Here is an 18,500-nt window from a genome sequence, read left to right as displayed (position 1 = left end):
TCCAGTATTCTTGCCTGGAGAATTCCATGGACTGAAGAGCCTGGCGGGCTACAGTCTGTGGGGTACCGAAGAGTCGGACATGACTGAGTGACTAACACACACATAATAAGTGAATTCAGCAAGCCTCTAAATATAAGGTCGCTTACAAAAATTGACTTTATTTTTAGAAGTGAGTGTTTAGGAAGTGAAAATGAAAAGGTCTTTTATAATTGCATCAAAAATATAAATGTTTAAGAGTAAACTTAATTAGAGAGTACTCAAGTCAACGGAAAAATATACTATGATTGTGGTGGATAGAACACTCAACATTAAGATATCTGTTCTTCCCAATGCAATCCAAAACAACATTTTAGAAGTTTTTCTTTTTTAATTTATTAATATTTTGAAACACTAGAATGATTTTAAAATTAATGTGGAAATGCAAAGACCTCGACTAATCTCCCAAATAAAAACAAAAATTTGAAGTATTTACCTAATTTTAAGACTATTATAAATCTGCAGTAATCAAGACAGGATGGTGTTGGGTTAAAGACAGACAACAGATAAATGGAATAGAATGGAGTGCTGAAACAGACTTACACTGGTACAGTCAATTGAACCAAGGCAGCAAGGCAACTCAATATGGAAAGGAAAGTCTTTTCACCAAGAATGTTTGAGCTGCTGGGTATCATTAAGGAAATAAAAGTGAATCTCAACATATACATCATAGCATGAATTGAAATTTATTGGAGAGGTATCACAGACCTAAAAATAAAAAAAAAACAGTGTCAAGCTTCATGAAGAAAATGTGCAGGAAAATCCTAATAAACTTGGGGTGGGCAAAGATCCCTAACAAAACCAAGAAAACATTAATAATTAAAGGAAAATAAATCGTAAAATAAATTTCATAAAATTATTATTTACTGAAAAACAACATTAATAACCTGAATATGTAAGCTACAGACTGAAAGAAAATATTCATAATACATGTAAGTAATAGTAAACTTATACCCGGAATAGAGAATTTCTAAAATTTCTATAAAAAGACAAGCCCCTTCCCCTATCTACAATCCCACCAAATGGACAAAGTACTTGAAAAGGCACTTCACCAAATAAGATAAATAAATGGCCAATAAACACATGAAAAAGTTGATAACACTATTAGTCATCAGGGAAGTAAAAAATAAAACTATAATGAAATATTACTAAACACTCACTAGAATGATTAAAATTGAGAAAACTGATAACTCCAGTTGTTGGCAAGGATGTAAAACAACTGAATTTTTATGCATTGCTTCAGTGGGTAGACAATGTGTCTAACAGTTTTTAATAAGTTACATATATCCTTATCCAATGACCCAACAATTCCTTCTTTAGATATTTTCCCCAAAGAAATGAAAACATATTTGTGCAAAAATACATGTACATAAATGTTCATGCAACATTATTGATATCCAAAATATAGAAACACCTCTAATGTCTAAAAGTAGAATAGAAAAATGCACTGATACATTTGACTCAGCAACAAATGTAACTATTATTGATATTTATGCCAATACAGATACATTTAAAAGCATTTTGCTGAGCAAAAGAAGCCCAATCAAAGAAAAAAGAAACTACACACTGTAGGATTTCTTTTCATTTGTTTCGCATGCTTATGATATTGTGTCACATTGATGCTTGTTTCTCTGAACAACCATTTCATTGCTTTGTACTCAATGAATGTACCATAGTTTATTTATTCATTGGTCTTTCTATGATTATTTGTTTTTTCCTAGTATTAGTTTTTATTATTTATTTTACCATTACAAAAGTATTCTCATGAACTGTCTTTTATATGTATCCTGGTAGCAAAACACAAGAGTGTCTCTGGAAATATGTGTAGAAATAGAATTGCTGGGTGGTACGGTATGCAGAAGTTTATTTCATAGTGCTATTTTGCCCCTAAAATTGGTTTTTCCAACTGCCAGTTGTATATAACTATCAGCAGTGTATAAACATCCCCATCTGAGCAACTGCTTTGTAAAAACTGAACATCATCATACTTTTCAGTTTTTATCAATTTGATAGGTATAAAAGAGTATCTCAGTGTGGCTTAAAATTATATGTATATTTATGAAAGCATTTATATTTCTTTTTCTATGAAATGTAATCCATGTTTTATTGTCCATTCTTCTTGTGGATTCTCTGCCTTTTTATTCTTATATTTTAGGAGCTCTTTATAGATTCTGGATAAATCTTCTTCTGGTTATGTGTCTGTCAAATATCTTTTCTGAATTTACGGGCTACTGTTTTACCCTGTCACATTTTTTCATAAACAGAAATGATGTTTTAAGTAGTCTGTTTTGTCAACAGTTTCCTTTATAAGGTAGCAACTTACATATTTTTTTAAAATTTTATTTCAACTGAGGATAATTACTTTACAGTAGTGTGACGGTTTCTGCCATATGTCAACATGAATCAGCCACGGGTATACATATATGCCCTCCCTCTTGAACTTCCCTCCCAACTCCCACCAGCAACTTGCATATTATTTATGATGTATTTTTCAGACATTCAACTACATTTCCTTCCATATTATTTAAAGTTTGGACTTTCTTGAACAATTGTATCCATCTGGAATTGTGTTTTGTATACAATGTGCAGTAGAGATTGTCAAGAACTTTTAACAGTCTAAGATGTTACTCTACCTGCAAGCTAACAAGGTAGCCTGCCAGAGGATGCTGGGGCAGAAGAAATGCAATTCCCAAGTTAGGTGAAAAGTTCTTTACTACTCACATTAATAGCAGGAGCTACAGTGCCAGTTTCTGAAACCCAGTTGCCGCAGGGTGACTCAAGGAAGGTCAGATGACTACCGCACATACAGTGAGTTGTGTTACAGAAGAGGGTTACCCAAATCTCTTGTAGTGGGAGGTTAGCATGCTTTACCTTTAACCTAGAGGGTCACCTTGTCTATATTATACTGGATAATAAATAGTAATAAAACCTGCCTTATACTCCAGAGAGTGGCATCTTTCACTTCCAAGGCTGTTTTTTCTATAACTATCCTTGAGAACATAGTCTGGAATAAAGGCAGCCAGCGCCTCTGCCTGTAAGACTTGCCCAAATAAGAGAAGCAACTGTCTCTTAGCAAAGGGTGTACGTCCTTTCTCCCCTTGCCCCAATATTCATGACTAATTGTCTCTGCATGGATTAATGCACAGTTTCATCTTTCCCCATATATGTTTAATATGATCAGGTTGAAACATCTACATTAACATAACATTATCCTTTTGATTCCATGTATGTAAGCATCTGTTTCTGGGCTCTCTGATCTATTAATCAGGCTTCTCTGATAGCTCAGCTGGTAAAGAATCTGCCTGCAATGCAGGAGACCCCGGTTTGATTCTGGGTTGGGAAGATCCTCTGGAGAAGGGTTAAGCTTACCCACTCCACTATTCTTGGGCTTCCCTGGTTGGCTCAGCTGACAAAGAATCTGCCCACAATGTAGGCGACCCCTGCTCCATTCCTGGGTTGGGAAGATCCCCTGGAGAAGGGAACAACTACCCACTCCAGTAATCTGGCCTGGAGAATGCCATGGACTGTATAGTCCATGGGATTGCAAAGAGTCAGACAAGACTGAGACTTTCACTTCCACTTTCACTTTCTTTCCCTGGTAGCTCAGATGTTAAAGAATCTGCCTGCAATGCAGGAGGCCCCAGCTGGATCTCTGGGTCGGGTAAATCCCTCGGAGAAGAGAATGGCTACCCACTCTGGTATTCTTGCCTGGAGAATCCCATGGACAGAGGAGCCTGGTGGGCTACAGTCCATGGAGCCACAAAGAGTCAGGCATGAATGAGCAACTGTCTCAGCATCAACACCATATAGCTTTACATACTACAAGTGAAGTGAAGTCGCTCAGTCATGTCCGACTCTTTGCAACCCCATGTACTATAGCCTACAATGCTCCTCTGTCCATGAGATTTTCCAGGCAAGAGTACTGGAGTGGGTTGCCATTTCCTTCTCCAGATTATATGCTACAGCTTTATATTAAATCTTATTGTCTGGTAGAGCAATTCTCTCCCAACCCCCTAAAATATCCACCTTGTTCTTCAGAAATGTCTTATATATTTTACTCCTTCCATTTTTCTTTGTATTTAAAAAAATCTACACACATTCCAATGTAAAAGATATATCTGTGTGTGTGTGTGTGTGTGTGTGTGTGTGTGTGTGTGTGTGTGTATTTGCAATTCTGAACTTCTGGAATTCTTTTGCTTGTTTCAGAGTTTTGTTTGAAACTTCTTGTAGTAAATGTTATGCAGGTGTTTCCGGTATGACTACCCATCACAGATCAGCTCCAAGCTTTGGCTTCTTGCCTGCTGCCCTCTAAAAGCTAAGGTTCTGATCTTCAGACATCAGCAGATGGTCTGAGCACAGGTGACAGGTTCAGCTCATTTACTTCTCTGCGTGGATCCTTTCACTTTGTTTTCAGTCTCGCAGAATTCTTCTTGCCTTTTTTACTCGAGCAGCTCAGCTATGCATTAAAAAAAAATATTTTGTCTCTTTCATCTAACCTTTTTAACAGTTTTGCACTGAAAGTGGTTTTCAGGATATCTAGCCATTCATATTGCCTGAAACAGATGTCTTTGTCAATAGTGGTTTTAAATTGTTTAATCACTGAATTGTATCATTTGCATAATAAATATTCAATAAAGTGTGTTTAATTGAACTGAATAAGATTTCAGTTGGATTTTTGTGATGCTGCCTCATCATTTCCAAATAATCAACACCTAATTTGGCACTTCCACCATTAGATGATTATTCTCTCCTTAAAACTTTAGGAGTTTTAAGAAACATACAGAAAATAATACACTTGAAATCTTTTCTTACCACCACGATTAAACACATGTTAATATAGTATCTTTTTTACTCTATGGTTATATGGTTAGATAACAAAGCAATTTATATTATTTTATATACTTCAAAATTTTACACTAATAATGATATTGATACTTTTTTGAAAGATACTTTTTCCCCATTCAGCATCAAGTTTGAAATATTTATCTATGGTGATACCCTAAGCTCTGATTCAATTACTCCAAGTCCTGTCTGTAATTTTATTATAAATTAAATTTTACTTGAGTGTGTGCTCAGTTGCTTCAGTCCCTTCTGACTCTTTGCGACTGTATGGATTATCGCCCACCAGGTTCTCCTGTCCATGGGATTATCTAGGTAAAAAAACTGGAGTGGGTTGTCTTTTCCTTCTCCAGGGGATCTTCCGGACCCAGAAACTGAACCAGGGTCTCCTACCTCTTCTGCATTGCAGGCAGATTCTCTACTGCTGAACCATCGGGGAAGCCCTTAATTCTACAATAAATATTCTTATATATATATTTCTTGAGCATATATTTGATATTTTTAAGAATTAGAAGCCTAGAACTGAAAGTGCTCTGTGATAAGGTGTACTTAATTTTGACCCCATGGACTATAACCTACCAGGTTCCTCTGTCCATGGGATTCTCCAGGCAAGCACACTGGAGCAGGTAGCCATTCATTTCTCCAGGGGAATCTTCCTGACCTAAGGTCCTAACCTGGGTCTCCTGCATTGCAGGCAGATTCTTTACCATCTGAGCCACCAGGAAAGTCCAGACTGAAAGTGCTCTGTGATAGGATGTAGTTAACTTTAACATATTCAGTTCAGTTCAGTTCAGTCACTCAGTTGTGTCCGACTCTTTGCGACCCCATGAATCGCAGCACGCCAGGCCTCCCTGTTCATCACCATCTCCCGGGGTTCACTCAGACTCACGTCCATAGAGTCCGTGATGCCCTCCAGCCATCTCATCCTCTGTTGTCCCCTTCTCTTCCTGCCCCCAATCCCTCCCAGCATCAGAGTCTTTTCCAATGAGTCAACTCTTCGCATGAGGTGGCCAAAGTACTGGAGTTTCAGCTTTAGCATCTTTCCTTCCAAAGAAATCCCAGGGCTGATCTCCTTCAGAATGGACTGGTTGGATCTCCTTGCAGTCCAAGGGACTCTCAAGGGTCTTCTCCAACACCACAGTTCAAAAGCATCAATTCCTCGGCACTCAGCCTTCTTCACAGTCCAACTCTCACATCCATACATGACCACAGGAAAAACCATAGCCTTGACTAGACAGACCTTTGTTGGCAAAGTAATTTCTCTGCTTTTCAATATGCTATCTAGGTTGGTCGTAACTTTTCTTCCAAGGAGTAAGAGTCTTTTAATTTCATGGCTGCAATCACCATCTGCAGTGATTTTGGAGCCCCCCAAAATAAAGCCTGACACTGTTTCCGCTGTTTCCCCATCTACTTCCCATGAAGTGATGGGACGGGATGCCATGATCTTCGTTTTCTGAATTTTGAGCTTTAAGCCATCTTTTTCGCTCTCCTCTTTCACTTTCATCAAGAGGCTTTTTAGCTCCTCTTCACTTTCTGCCATAAGGGTGGTGTCATCTGCATATCTGAGGTTATTGATATTTCTCCCAGCAATCTTGATTGCTCCCAGCTTGTGTTTCTTCCAGTCCAGCATTTCTCATGATGCACTCTGCATATAAGTTAAACAAGCAGGGTGACATACTCCTTTTCCTATTTGGAACCAGTCTGTTGTTCCATGTCCAGTTCTAACTGTTGCTTCCTGACCTGCATACAGGTTTCTCAAGAGGCAGGTCAGGTGGTCTGGTATTCCCATCTCTTTCAGAATTTTCCACAGTTTATTGTGATTTAACATATTAGGTATATTCAATTTCTTATATCTAGTCTTTATGATTGTGATGACATCCATCAGTATAGATGATCAGCCCTTTTTTACCTTATTTCATTTAATATTTGCAATTTGTGAAAAGTACCTAGCACTGGTCTGAAAAGGATTATGCCAAATATATGTTGTGCATGACACCTTGTGTAGAATTCAAATTATGCTAAATTTTATAACTGTTAAATAACGAATGATTAGGTGAGTTAGCAATTCATGCCCCCCTTTTTTTCTGTAGGTATTTATGAGCCTCCATTTATTGTACTACTGCAGTGAACCAACCTTGGATGTGAAAATTGCCTTTTGTCAGGTGTGTGTTCCTTACAGGTAAAACAAGGTACAGTATATTCCCTTGTATTTCCATTTTGCCATTTCATCTTGCACATTTCACACTAAAGTTAGTGTTTATGTAGAATTAAAAGTAGCCTACGGAGTAGAATTGGATGCCTAGATTTTTTTCCGCTAGTTCATTTATCTTAGAATAGGAATGAAGAGAATTCTTTTTAATGATTGTAAATATTGTACTTAATCTCTGTATAAAGTGATTTCTTACTATATTTAACATCATTAATATGTCTTTTTCAAATCCTTAAAATGTGGTTTAAATAATCGAAATAGCTGAAATAAATGATATTATTTTTCATCCAACAACTGATGAGCCCCAAGTAGAGTGTCTCCAGTACTCAAATATAACAGTATGTAGTTAGTGCTTAGTTTGGGCTTCTCTGGTGGCGCTAGTGGTAAAGAATCCACCTGCCAATGCAGACGACACCAGAGACAGGGTTGTGGTTCCTGATTGGGAAGATCCCCTGGAGAAGGGAATGGCAACCGACTCCAGTATTCTTGCTGGGAAAATTCCATGGAAGAGAGCCTCATGGGCTACAGTCCATGAGGCCGCAAAGAGTCAGACACAACTGAGCCCGCACACACAGCCCTTACTCTGTTTTTCAATGCCCTGTTCTAGCCAGTAGTTGGGAGAAAATAAGACTAGTAACAATAATGACAAATAAAGGTATCTCTAACCTACTAGTGACAAGGTAGTATACACGGACAATAGAAGGTCTGCACTCTTGTATTCATACAAATGATATTCTTAAGAAAAAGTCTACCTGAGGCACTGGTACCTACTCTAAGTATGTTTAGGTCATTCTGACTTAAGACTGTGGTCATTGTATCATTAATAGAGCTCAGTTTTACCCTAGGAATTGTTATGTGGCTGGTAAATTTTATAGTAGCTCTAATCGTACTCCAAGCAGAGAGCACTTCCATTTTTTCTGTAATGATTTTTGCTGTATTTTTCTCATTGAGATGGGTTGTATACACAGAATGACATATGTCCCTTGGAATGTGGTTTAAAAAATAACTCAAAATAATATTATTTTAATACAATATTTTCTAATTCTACAAGTAACATGCTTATTATAGAAAATATAGAAAAGTACAAAGGAAGAAAACACTGGTAAATCTACTCTCTACGCTGAGCGTAGTTAGAATTTCTACAGAAAAATAAAACGTATTATGTTCTGTGAACAGGATTTACTGATCTATTTTATCTTCCTGGCCTCTAAATTGTTGTAGTGCCAAACATTTCCAGGCTTTCAGATGATTTCTCTAATAAGAACTCTGGATCTGGAGTGAAGTAGGTCAGAAAAAGAAAAACCAATACAGTGTATTAACATATATATATATATGGAATTTAGAGAGACAGTAATGACGATCCTATATGCAAGGCAGCAAAAGAGACACAGATGTAAAGAACAGACTTTTGGAATATGTGGGAGAAGATGAGGGTGGGATGATTTGAGAGAATAGCATTGAAACATGTATATTACCATATGTAAAATAGATGACCAGTGCAAGTTCCATGCATGAAGAAGAGCACTCAGAGCTGGTGCTCTGGGACAACCCAGGGGGATGGGGTGGGAGAGGGGTTCAGGATGGGGCACACGTGTGCACCCATGACTGATTCATGTCGATGTATGGCAAAAACCACCACAATATTGTAAAGTAATTATCCTCCTTTAATTAAAATTGAAAAAAAAAAATCTCTGAATCTGAGCAGCTTGGGCTAGAAATTCTAAATCTGCCACTTACTTAGCCATTTACTTCTGAGTTTGGGCAAGTTAGTTAACCTTACTGTGCTTTGGTTAATAAAAAGGGAAGAGATAATAGGTTTATAAGAATCAAGCAAGTTCATACTTGCAGAGCACTGAGAATATGTTTTTGTTACATAGTTAACTAAATCTTCACTAAATTCATGCTCTCTCTTGTGGGGCTGTCATTTAAATCCTAGTGTTTTAAATATTATCAATACCGTGAATACTCCCCAGTTATACATCTAGCAAAAGCTTTCCCTGAAACTTGGCTCATATACCCAATTGCTTGTTCTACATCTCAGCTCAGATGTCTAATAGGTGTAGCAAATGACACATATACCAAACCAAATCCTTGATCTTTCCTTCAAAATTGCTCTGCTCTAATTCAGTAAATGCTAAACTCCTCTTTTCAGTTGCTTAGAGCAAAATCTTCAGAATAAGCTTTTGGACAGCACTTTGCATCCAATCTGTCGGCAAATTCTGTGGCTCCCCTTTAAAACTATATGTAGAATCTTACCAATTTCTCCATTACCACTTTGATCCATTCTGATGGTAAGACTAGAGATCTCTTAAGAAAATTAGAGATACCAAGGGAATATTTCGTGCAAAGATGGGCTCCATAAAGTACAGGAATGGTATGAACCTAACAGAAGCAGAAGATATTAAGAAGAGGTGGCAAGAATACACAGAAGAACTGTACAAAAAAGATCTTCATGACCCAGATAACCACAATGGTATGATCACTCACCTAGAGCCAGACATCCTGGAATGCAAAGTCAAGTGGGCCTTAGGAAGCATTACTATGAACAAAGCTAGTGGAGGTGATGGAACTCCAGTTGAGCTATTTCAAATCCTAAAAGATGATGCTGTGAAAGTGCTGCACTCAATATGTCAGCAAATTTGGAAAACTCAGCAGTGGCCATAGGACCGAAAAAAGTCAGTTTTCATTCCAATCCCAAAGAAAGGCAATCCCAAAGAAAGGCAATGCCAAAGAATGCTCAAACGACTGCACAATTGCACTCATCTCACACATTAGTAAAGTAATGCTCAAAATTCTCCAAGCCAGGCTTCAGCAATATATGAACCATGAACTTCCAGATGTTCAAGCTGGTTTTAGAAAAGGCAGAGGAATCAGAGATCAAATTGCCAACATCTGCTGGATCATCGAAAAAGAGAATTCCAGAAAAACATCTATTTCTGCTTTATTGACTATGCCAAAACCTTTGACTGTGTGGATCCAATAAACTGTGGAAAATTCTGAAAGAGATGGGCATACCAGACCACCTGACCTGCCTCTTGAGAAACCTGTATGCAGGTCAGGAAGCAACAGTCAGAACTGAATATAAAACAACAGACTGGTTCCAAATAGGAAAAGGAGTACGTCAAGGCTGTGTATTGTCACCCTGCTTATTTAACTTCTATGCAGAGTACATCATGAGAAACACTGGGCTGGAAGAAGCACAAGCTGGAATCAAGATCTCCGGGAGAAATATCAGTTACCTCAGATATGCAGATGACACCGCCCTTATGGCAGAAAGTGAAGAATTAAAGAGCCTCTTGATGAAAGTGAAAGAGGAGAGTGAAAAAGTTGGTTTAAAGCTCAACATTCAGAAAACGAAGATCATGACATCTGGTCTCATAACTTCGTGGTAAATAGATGGGGAAACAGTGGAACCGGTGGCTGACTTTATTTTTGAGGGCTCCAAAATCACTGCAGATGGTAACTGCAGCCATGAAATTAAAAGGCACTCCTTGGAAGGAAAGTTATGACCAACCTAGACAGCATATTAAAAGCAGAGACATTACTTTGTCAACAAAGGTCTGTCTAGTCAAGGCTATGGTTTTTCCATTAGTTATGTATGGGTGTGAGAGTTGGACTATAAAGAAAGCTGAGCACCAAAGAACTGATGCTTTTGAACTGTGGTGTTTGAACTGTGGAGAAGACTCTTAAGAGTCCCTTGGACTGCAAGGAGATCCAACCATTCCATTCTAAAGGAAATCAGTCCTGGGTGTTTATTGGAAGGACTGATGTTGAAGCTGAAACTCTGATACTTTGGCCACCTGATGCGAAGAGCTGACTCGTTTGAGACCCAGAGAGATGTTATGGGGAGGGAGGTGGGAGGGGGGTTCATGTTTGGGAACGCATGTAAGAATTAAAGATTTTAAAATTTAAATAATAAAAAACTAAAAAAAAAAAAGAAAAGACCCTGATGCTGGGAAAGATTGAGGGCAGGAGGAGAAGGGGATGACAGAGGATGAGATGGTTGGATGGCATCACCAACTCGATGGACATGAATTTGGGTAAACTCCGGGAGTTGGTGATGGACAGGGGGGCCTGGCATGCTGTGGTTCATGGGGTCGCAAAGAGTAAAACTCTCCTGAGCGACTGAACTGAACTGAACTGATTCTGATCCAAGCCTGGGTTATTGCAGGAGCTTAAGGGGTTTACTCTCAAAACTTCATCAAGAGATATATTTGAAAAATATAAGTGAGATCACGTCACTCCTTGGTTAAAAACAAAACAAACAAAACAGAAAAACCATTTGGTCAGTGAGATGTCTTCAAAATAAATACCTAACCCTTTGCCTTGGGTATTGCCACCTAGACACGCTTCCTTAAAATGCTCTTCCTTTATTATCCACTTGGCTCACTCATTCACTATCTTCAGAAGTTGGCTCAAATATTCATTTTTAAAGGAGTCTTTCCTGCTTATCTATCTAAAATTACCCCTTCCTACTCCACACTGCTTATCTCACACTTCCTACCCAACTTCTTTGTCTTCTATTTTGTCCCCTCCATGACAGCTCTTGATATATGTGACTTGCATGTTGTTTCTCTCTGCTGGAATACATTTTTTGCTTGGGCATGGAAGTTTTTCAGTGATGTGCTGTGAGCTCCCACAGGCTGACAAGGCTCACAAGCATTGAGCGTGCACACCTCTTCCCTGCTCTAAGTTGAGTGATGTTGGTTTGGTAGATCTGTCATGATAGGAATATGTACATTATGTAAATAAACAATTGGTGCAGATGAGTCCTCTTCCCTACCCCAACCCCAGCCAGTTGTTGAATAATTACAGCACATAGTTGGGAGTTTGTCTCTTCTGCACACAGCAGTGTTGTAGTACTAACAATAATATCTGGCAGAGGGTGGGCTCTCACCAAATATTTGCATAATGAATGAATGACTGATACATGTTTGGTTAATGCAGTCAATTGCAGCTGTGATAGTGCCCTGGTGGAAAACGAGCAGGCCTGAATTTCTGGTTAGAATATCTGGACCATTTGCAAGCTTTATGATTGTAAGCCATTTCCTTAGTGTCCATGATCCTAGTCATTTATCATGGGTGTTAGCCCTTAAGAACCAAACCAAAAACAAACAAAAAAAGTTTATTTTTTTTACATATTTTGAGATTAATCAATTTAAGAAATTATCAAAAAAATCTTAAAACTTCAGCTATTATTTTTAATCCAAAAAGTTTCTGTGTGGGTTGAAGTTATTTTTAAATCATCTCCCCAAATTTGCGTACAGATTCAGAATGTCTATTTCTAGGAAGAGTTCTTAAAGAGTTTAAAGCAAAGGAATAAAGAGAAGAAATGAAGCATGAACTTTTTTAATGGCTCTGATTTTTTTTTTTTTTTTTGCTTACTGTGAACTTTTAATACCTAGAAAATATACATGTGTATTCTATAACTTAAACCCTAAAAATATCATAGCAAGCAGGATATTTCTAGGTGTGACTCAGAGTGCTTAATTTACTTTCCATGTAGAATTTTAATTTGATGATGTTTGTTTTTTTCTATCCTGTAGCAGTGTGCCTCATTTACTATTTCAGCAATTTAAAGAAAATGGTGTATTTATTTTCTCTAAATGAATACAGAATTTATTTATTTGAGTTTTATTTATTTATTTGCTAGAGTTTTCTTTCAAACTATGTGCTTTGGAAGCTTCTCATTTTATGAGATATCTCATGGATCCCTGGTATGCAGCGACCTTTAACACCATGCACAGTAGGGTTAGGTTGTCCCAACTTCTTGCCTCACAGGTGGTATGTGAAGACCTTTAAGTAACTTGTCAACAATTAGGGATCGAGTATATCCCAAATGGAGGACTTCCCTGGTGGCTCAGTGGTAAAAGAATCTGCCTGCCAATGCAGGAGGCATGGGCTCCATCCCTAAGTGGGAAGAGTCCCTGGAGAAGGAAATGACAAGGCACTCCAGGATTCTTGCCTGGGAAATCTCACAGACAGAGGAGCCTGGCAAGCTACAGTTCATGGGGTCGCAAAAAGTCAGATGCAGCTTAGTGACTAAGCAACAATATCCAGAATCTAGGTCTCTTGAATCTTAACCTCTGGCTTTAAAAAGTTATATCGTATTTCCAAGTTTCTCACTGTTATAAAAAAGAAATCACAGAAAATATAGAAAATAAAATTGCCCAGGTAGTTATCAACAGTAAATATGTCAGTTAACTGTAATAATAACCTTATTTCTTTGTTAAATTATTTGAAGAACATGAGATTCATTGAATTTTTTAGCTACTCCTATTCATTTCTTTTTTTTTTTTTTCTTTAAAAACATCAAGCAGCTTTTGTAGACAGGAGGTTTCTTGCTCTATTAGGGGGAGAAATTTGTCATAGACAATAAAAAACAATCTTAAGTTTGCCCTTGTATAAATCATTTACAAAATGTAGACCAATAGGGAATTGAAAGTGCCAGAACTCTTGATTCTCCAGAGGTGTAGGTAAACCTTCTTAGCCTTCTTTTCTCAATTGAATAGAAAAGTGAAGAACTGTTAAATTTCAGTGTATGAATTAAGAAAAAAATCTGTGAAAATTGCTGTTTTTGAAACTCTGGTGTACTGAATAGATGAGTCATGGTTTTAACCAAGAAATATATGCACAGAGAGATAATGTATGTTGGAAACCACATGCACACCCACTGGTGTCTGCAGCATTCACCACATCCCAGTTTGTGTTACCATTGGATGTACAGGTTTATGCTTTCCCAGCTCAATGGTGATGGCCTCTAGGGTAGGGCCAGGCATCCTTATCCTTGTCTGCCAAGCCCAGACTTCTACCTTAATTCAGGAAATGCTCAATAAGTGCTTTTTGAATAAAAAAGAGTAAATAAAAACTCAGAAAAGCACTAGTAGAACTTTGCTCACCTTTGAAAATCAAGTCAATTTCTCAACATCTTAACATCTTGATAAGGGCATATCGGTTCAGTTCAGTTCAGTTCAGTCGCTCAGTCGTGTCTGACTCTTTGCGACCCCATGAACTCCAGCACGCCAGGCCTCCCTGTCCATCACCAACACCTGGAGTCCACCCCAACCCATGTCCATTGAGTTGGTAATGCCATCCAATCATCTCATCCTCTGTCATCCCCTTCTCCTCCTGCCCTCAATCTTTCCCAGCATCAGGGTCTTTTAAAATGAGTCAGCTCTTCACATCAGGTGGCCAAAGTATTGGTTTCAGCTTCAACATCAGTCCTACCAATGAACATCCAGGGCTGATCTCCTTTAGAATGGACTGGTTGGATCTCCTTGCAGTCTAAGGGACTCTCAAGAGTCTTCTCTAAAACCACAGTGCAAAAGCATCAATTCTTTGGTGCTCAGATTTCTTTATGGTCCAACTCTCACATCCATACATGACCACTGGAAAAACCATAGCCTTGACTAGATGGACCTTTGTTGACAAAGTAATGTCTGCTTTTTAATATGCTGTCTAGGTTGTTCATAACTTTCCTTCCAAGGAGTAAGCGTCTTTTAATTTCATGGCTGCAATCACCATCTGCAGTGATTTTGGAGCCCCCAAAATAAAGTCAGCCACTGTTTCCACTCTTTAACCATCTAATTGCCATGAAGTGATGGGATTGGAATATATTTAATTTGTATTTTGGTTAATTTGTTAATCACAAGTGTTAATCTAACATTTATCTAACAATTTATCAACTTATTGCCCTATCCTATTATTGATGCTCGAGTTGGTTACAAATCATTTAAAATGATTTCTTGATTTTCCAAAAGCCTTAAGAGACAGGAGGTTCATGTTAGTGAGTCAACAATTATGGTTTTATGTAACAGTGGAAATAAAGAGACTGAGCTCAGTGATATGCTTTTTTGCTGTGACACAGAAACTCTTTGGGCTTTCTTTGCATGGAGACATCTACACATCGAATGATTATTGATTGGAGACACTTACATATTGAATGATTATTGATTGTCTCCATCATTCATTCATTCAACACATCTTTATTGAGTGGGGTTCCCTGGTGGCTCAAACGGTAAAGAATCTGCCTGCAGTGCAGGAGACCCATGTTTGATAACTGGGTCAGGAAGATCCTCTGGAGAAGGGAATAGCTACCCACTCCAGTATTTCTTACCTGGAGAATTCCACAGACAGAGGAACCTGGAGGGCTACAATCCATGGGGTTGTAAAGGGTCAGACACAACTAAGTGACTAACACACTTCTTTACTGAGTAGCTCTAATATGAACCTGTAACTTGTAGAAATTAGGGGTACAGGGTGGGTATTGTTACTCTCCTCAAAGAACACACCATGTAGTCTAAAGCACAGTAGAGAGTAGCTTGACTTAAAATATAAAGAAAACTTCTTCCACTTTGAGTTAAAACCTCAGTGATAACTATGGGTTAAACGATAATAAATCAGAAAAGGAAACACCTCAATACTTAACAGATGTTTACTATCTGTGAGGACTACATTAAGACTTTATCTCATTTAATCTTTACAATGCCACTAACTACCAAGGCAGAATTCAATTATGTTTTATTCTGGGGTTGGAAACCTGAACCATTTTACTAGAATGTCTTTATCCAGTCTCATCATGGAATTTTGACATCTTCTATTGGTTATACAGAATTTTAACTGAACTGAGTAGCAACTAGGACTCAGAACCAAAATACTATAATTAAATGCAAAGAAGCCTAAGATACTATTGGTCACCGGTGGGAAAAAAAGAAGACTTTTATATAAATTCCAAAGGACAGTAGTGATGTATAAGGTCTAAAATATTACTGGGTAATGACATAAATAGCAATCTCTTTCTAGAGTTCTTAATGTCAAAATTGTTTTCAGTGTCTTCAGAAGTTAGTGCTTTTTGGTATAGCCCCTTGTTAGATATAATGGCCAAGACTGAGCATGCTGAATTTTCTAGTTAAAGCAACGCTTTTCTTAATAGATAAAAAATATTACAAGATGACTAGGTAACTAAATTTTATTTTGCTACTCTTTATCTGGATAACAAATGCGCTATGTGTGTATATATAGTAATAATAATTTTCCTAGCCACAAATGGTGGCTGTTCTAAATAAACGAAAACTTAACTTTTAAACAGATTTCAAAAGAGTGACTTTAGTGTTACATTTATGTCTTATACCTCGGGCAGGCTTTTTTATAGAAATTTATTAAGTAATTATTCCAGTTAGTAGACTCTATTATGCTACTAAATATTATCTAACACAAATATATAGATCCTACCTAAGATTTGGTTCTGTAATGATAAACTTCTCTATTGGTTTATGTGAGTATGTGTTTGGTTTGCTTGAAACATGTAAAAGTTCAGGCTTGACTTCTTGTTGAATGATCTTAACCTGAATGTAAATGTAGCTCAATATTATGAGAGCAATTATGATTGAGGTAGTAATCAGATTAAATGAAGTTATTGCTTATATCTGACAAAATAATTGTGCTGTGAAAGGTCCCAGAATTATCTGTGGTTTTCAGTGTATGGTTAATAATGCTCTGTCAGTTAGGTTCACTTGAGTTCAGTCACTCAGTCATGTCCGACTCTTTGCGACCCCATGAATCGCACCGTGCCAGGCCTCCCTGTCCATCACCAGCTCCCGGAGTTCACTCAGACTCATGTCCATCGAGTCGGTGATGCCATCCAGCCATCTCATCCTCCATCGTCCGCTTCTCCCCCTGCCCCCAATCCCTCCCAGCATCAGAGTCTTTTCCAATGAGTCAACTCTTCGCATGAGGTGGCCAAAGTACTGGAGTTTCAGCTTCAGCATCATTCCTTCCAAAGAAATCCCAGGGCTGATCTCCTTCAGAATGGACTGGTTGGATCTCCTTGCAGTCCAAGGGACTCTCAAGAGTCTTCTCCAACACCACAGTTCAAAAGCATCAATTCTTTGGCGCTCAGCCTTCTTCACAGTCCAACTCTCACATCCATACATGACCACAGGAAAAACCATAGCCTTGACTAGACGGACCTTTGTTGACAAAATAATGTCTCTGCTTTTCAATATGCTATCTACGTTGGTCATAACTTTCCTTCCAAGGAGTAAGCATCTTTTAATTTCATGGCTGCAATCACCATCTGCAGTGATTTTGGAGCCCTCAAAAATAAAGTCTGACATTGTTTCCCCAGCTATTTGTCATGAAGTGATGGGCCCAGATGCCATGATCTTAGTTTTCTGAATGTTGAGTTTTAAGCCAACTTTTTCACTCTCCTCTTTCACTTTCATCAAGGGGCTCTTTAGTTCTTCTTCACTTTCTGCCATAAAGGTGGTGTCATCTGCATACCTGTGGTTATTGATATTTCTCCCAGCATTCTTGATTCCAGCTTGTGTTTCTTGCAGTCCAGCGTTTCTCATGATATACTCTGCATATAAGTTAAATAAGCAGGATGATAATATACAGCCTTGACATACTCCTTTTCCTATTTGGAACTAGTCTGTTGTTCCATGTCCAGTTCTAACTGTTGCTTCTTGACCTGCATACAGGTTTCTCAAGAGGCAGGTCAGGTGGTCTGGTATCCCCATCTCTTTCAGAATTTTCCACACTTTGCTGTGATCCACACAGTCAAAGGCTTTGGCATAGTCAATAAAGCAGAAATGGATGTTTTTTTTGGAACTCTCTTGCTTTTTCAAAGATCCAACGGATGTTGGCAATTTGATCTCTGGTTCCTCTGCCTTTTCTAAAACCAGCTTGAACATCTGACAGTTCATGTATTGCTGAAGCCTGGCTTGGAGAATTTTGAGCATTACTTAATGCTCTGTCAGAAAAGCACCAATTTGTGGATTCCACTTTAATCTATATAAGTGTTCTTAAGATATCAACTAATTAGTGGGTAGATATTCTGTTCTCCAGGGGATCTTCCCAACCCTGGGATTGAGCCTGGGGCTCTTGCATTACAGGTAGATTCTTTACCATGTGAGCACCAGGGAAACCCAATTCCTTAAATACAGTATTTTAATTTCATTGCCCTTCTGGTGTAAGACTTCAAAAAATAAATTAAGTGATAGTTTTGCTCTTCTGCAAAGCTATTATTGAGGTTGGAGTTCAAAGGCTAAAATTTTACCAAAGGTGAAATTTTTCAGTAGGTTAAGAAGAGTAATGTCCATTTTCTTTCTGAGTTCTAAAAACAGTACTAATCAGGAATATGTTATTCAACTATTCTTTTGTTTGTCTTCTCTAAAGGTAAATATTTATCTGGTTATATACTCAATACATCTCTAACTCATTCTGAAAAAGCTCAAGATACCTACAAAATGCATTAGGTGGCACCTGCCACTTCTGTTTGTAATCCCTTGGCCAGAACTTCCCCAATAGAACTGCAAGGGAGGGTGGGAAATGTAGTGGAGCACACGAATATCCACAGAGAACTGAACTGTCTCCACCACAAATGATAGAAAAATATTTTATTCCCTGGCCATTC

General features: G+C 38.1%; 1 protein-coding gene across 9 annotated transcripts in view; it reads left to right on the top strand.

The window, feature by feature from the left end:
• MAPK10 (mitogen-activated protein kinase 10) overlaps positions 1-18,500 on the top strand; it is a 379,167-nt gene that overhangs the window by 177,590 nt on the left and 183,077 nt on the right. For 7 of the 9 annotated variants that reach the window (XM_018049689.1, XM_018049691.1, XM_005681861.3 and 4 more), the window contains one exon: positions 6,966-7,037. The exons of 1 other annotated variant lie outside the window; for it this stretch is intronic. In XM_018049689.1, coding sequence (XP_017905178.1) covers positions 6,972-7,037 — 66 coding nt within the window. In that variant the 5' untranslated portion in view covers positions 6,966-6,971. Of the gene's footprint in view, positions 1-6,965; positions 7,065-18,500 lie in introns of all 9 variants that reach the window. One more of the 9 variants, XM_005681862.2, reaches the window with a different exon arrangement.

This window comes from Capra hircus, chromosome 6, assembly GCF_001704415.2.
Source record: "Capra hircus breed San Clemente chromosome 6, ASM170441v1, whole genome shotgun sequence".
In the NCBI taxonomy this organism is placed as follows: domain Eukaryota; kingdom Metazoa; phylum Chordata; class Mammalia; order Artiodactyla; family Bovidae; genus Capra; species Capra hircus.
The sequence above is the reverse complement of the archived record's forward strand: the minus strand, read 5'-3'. Positions and strand labels throughout refer to the sequence as shown.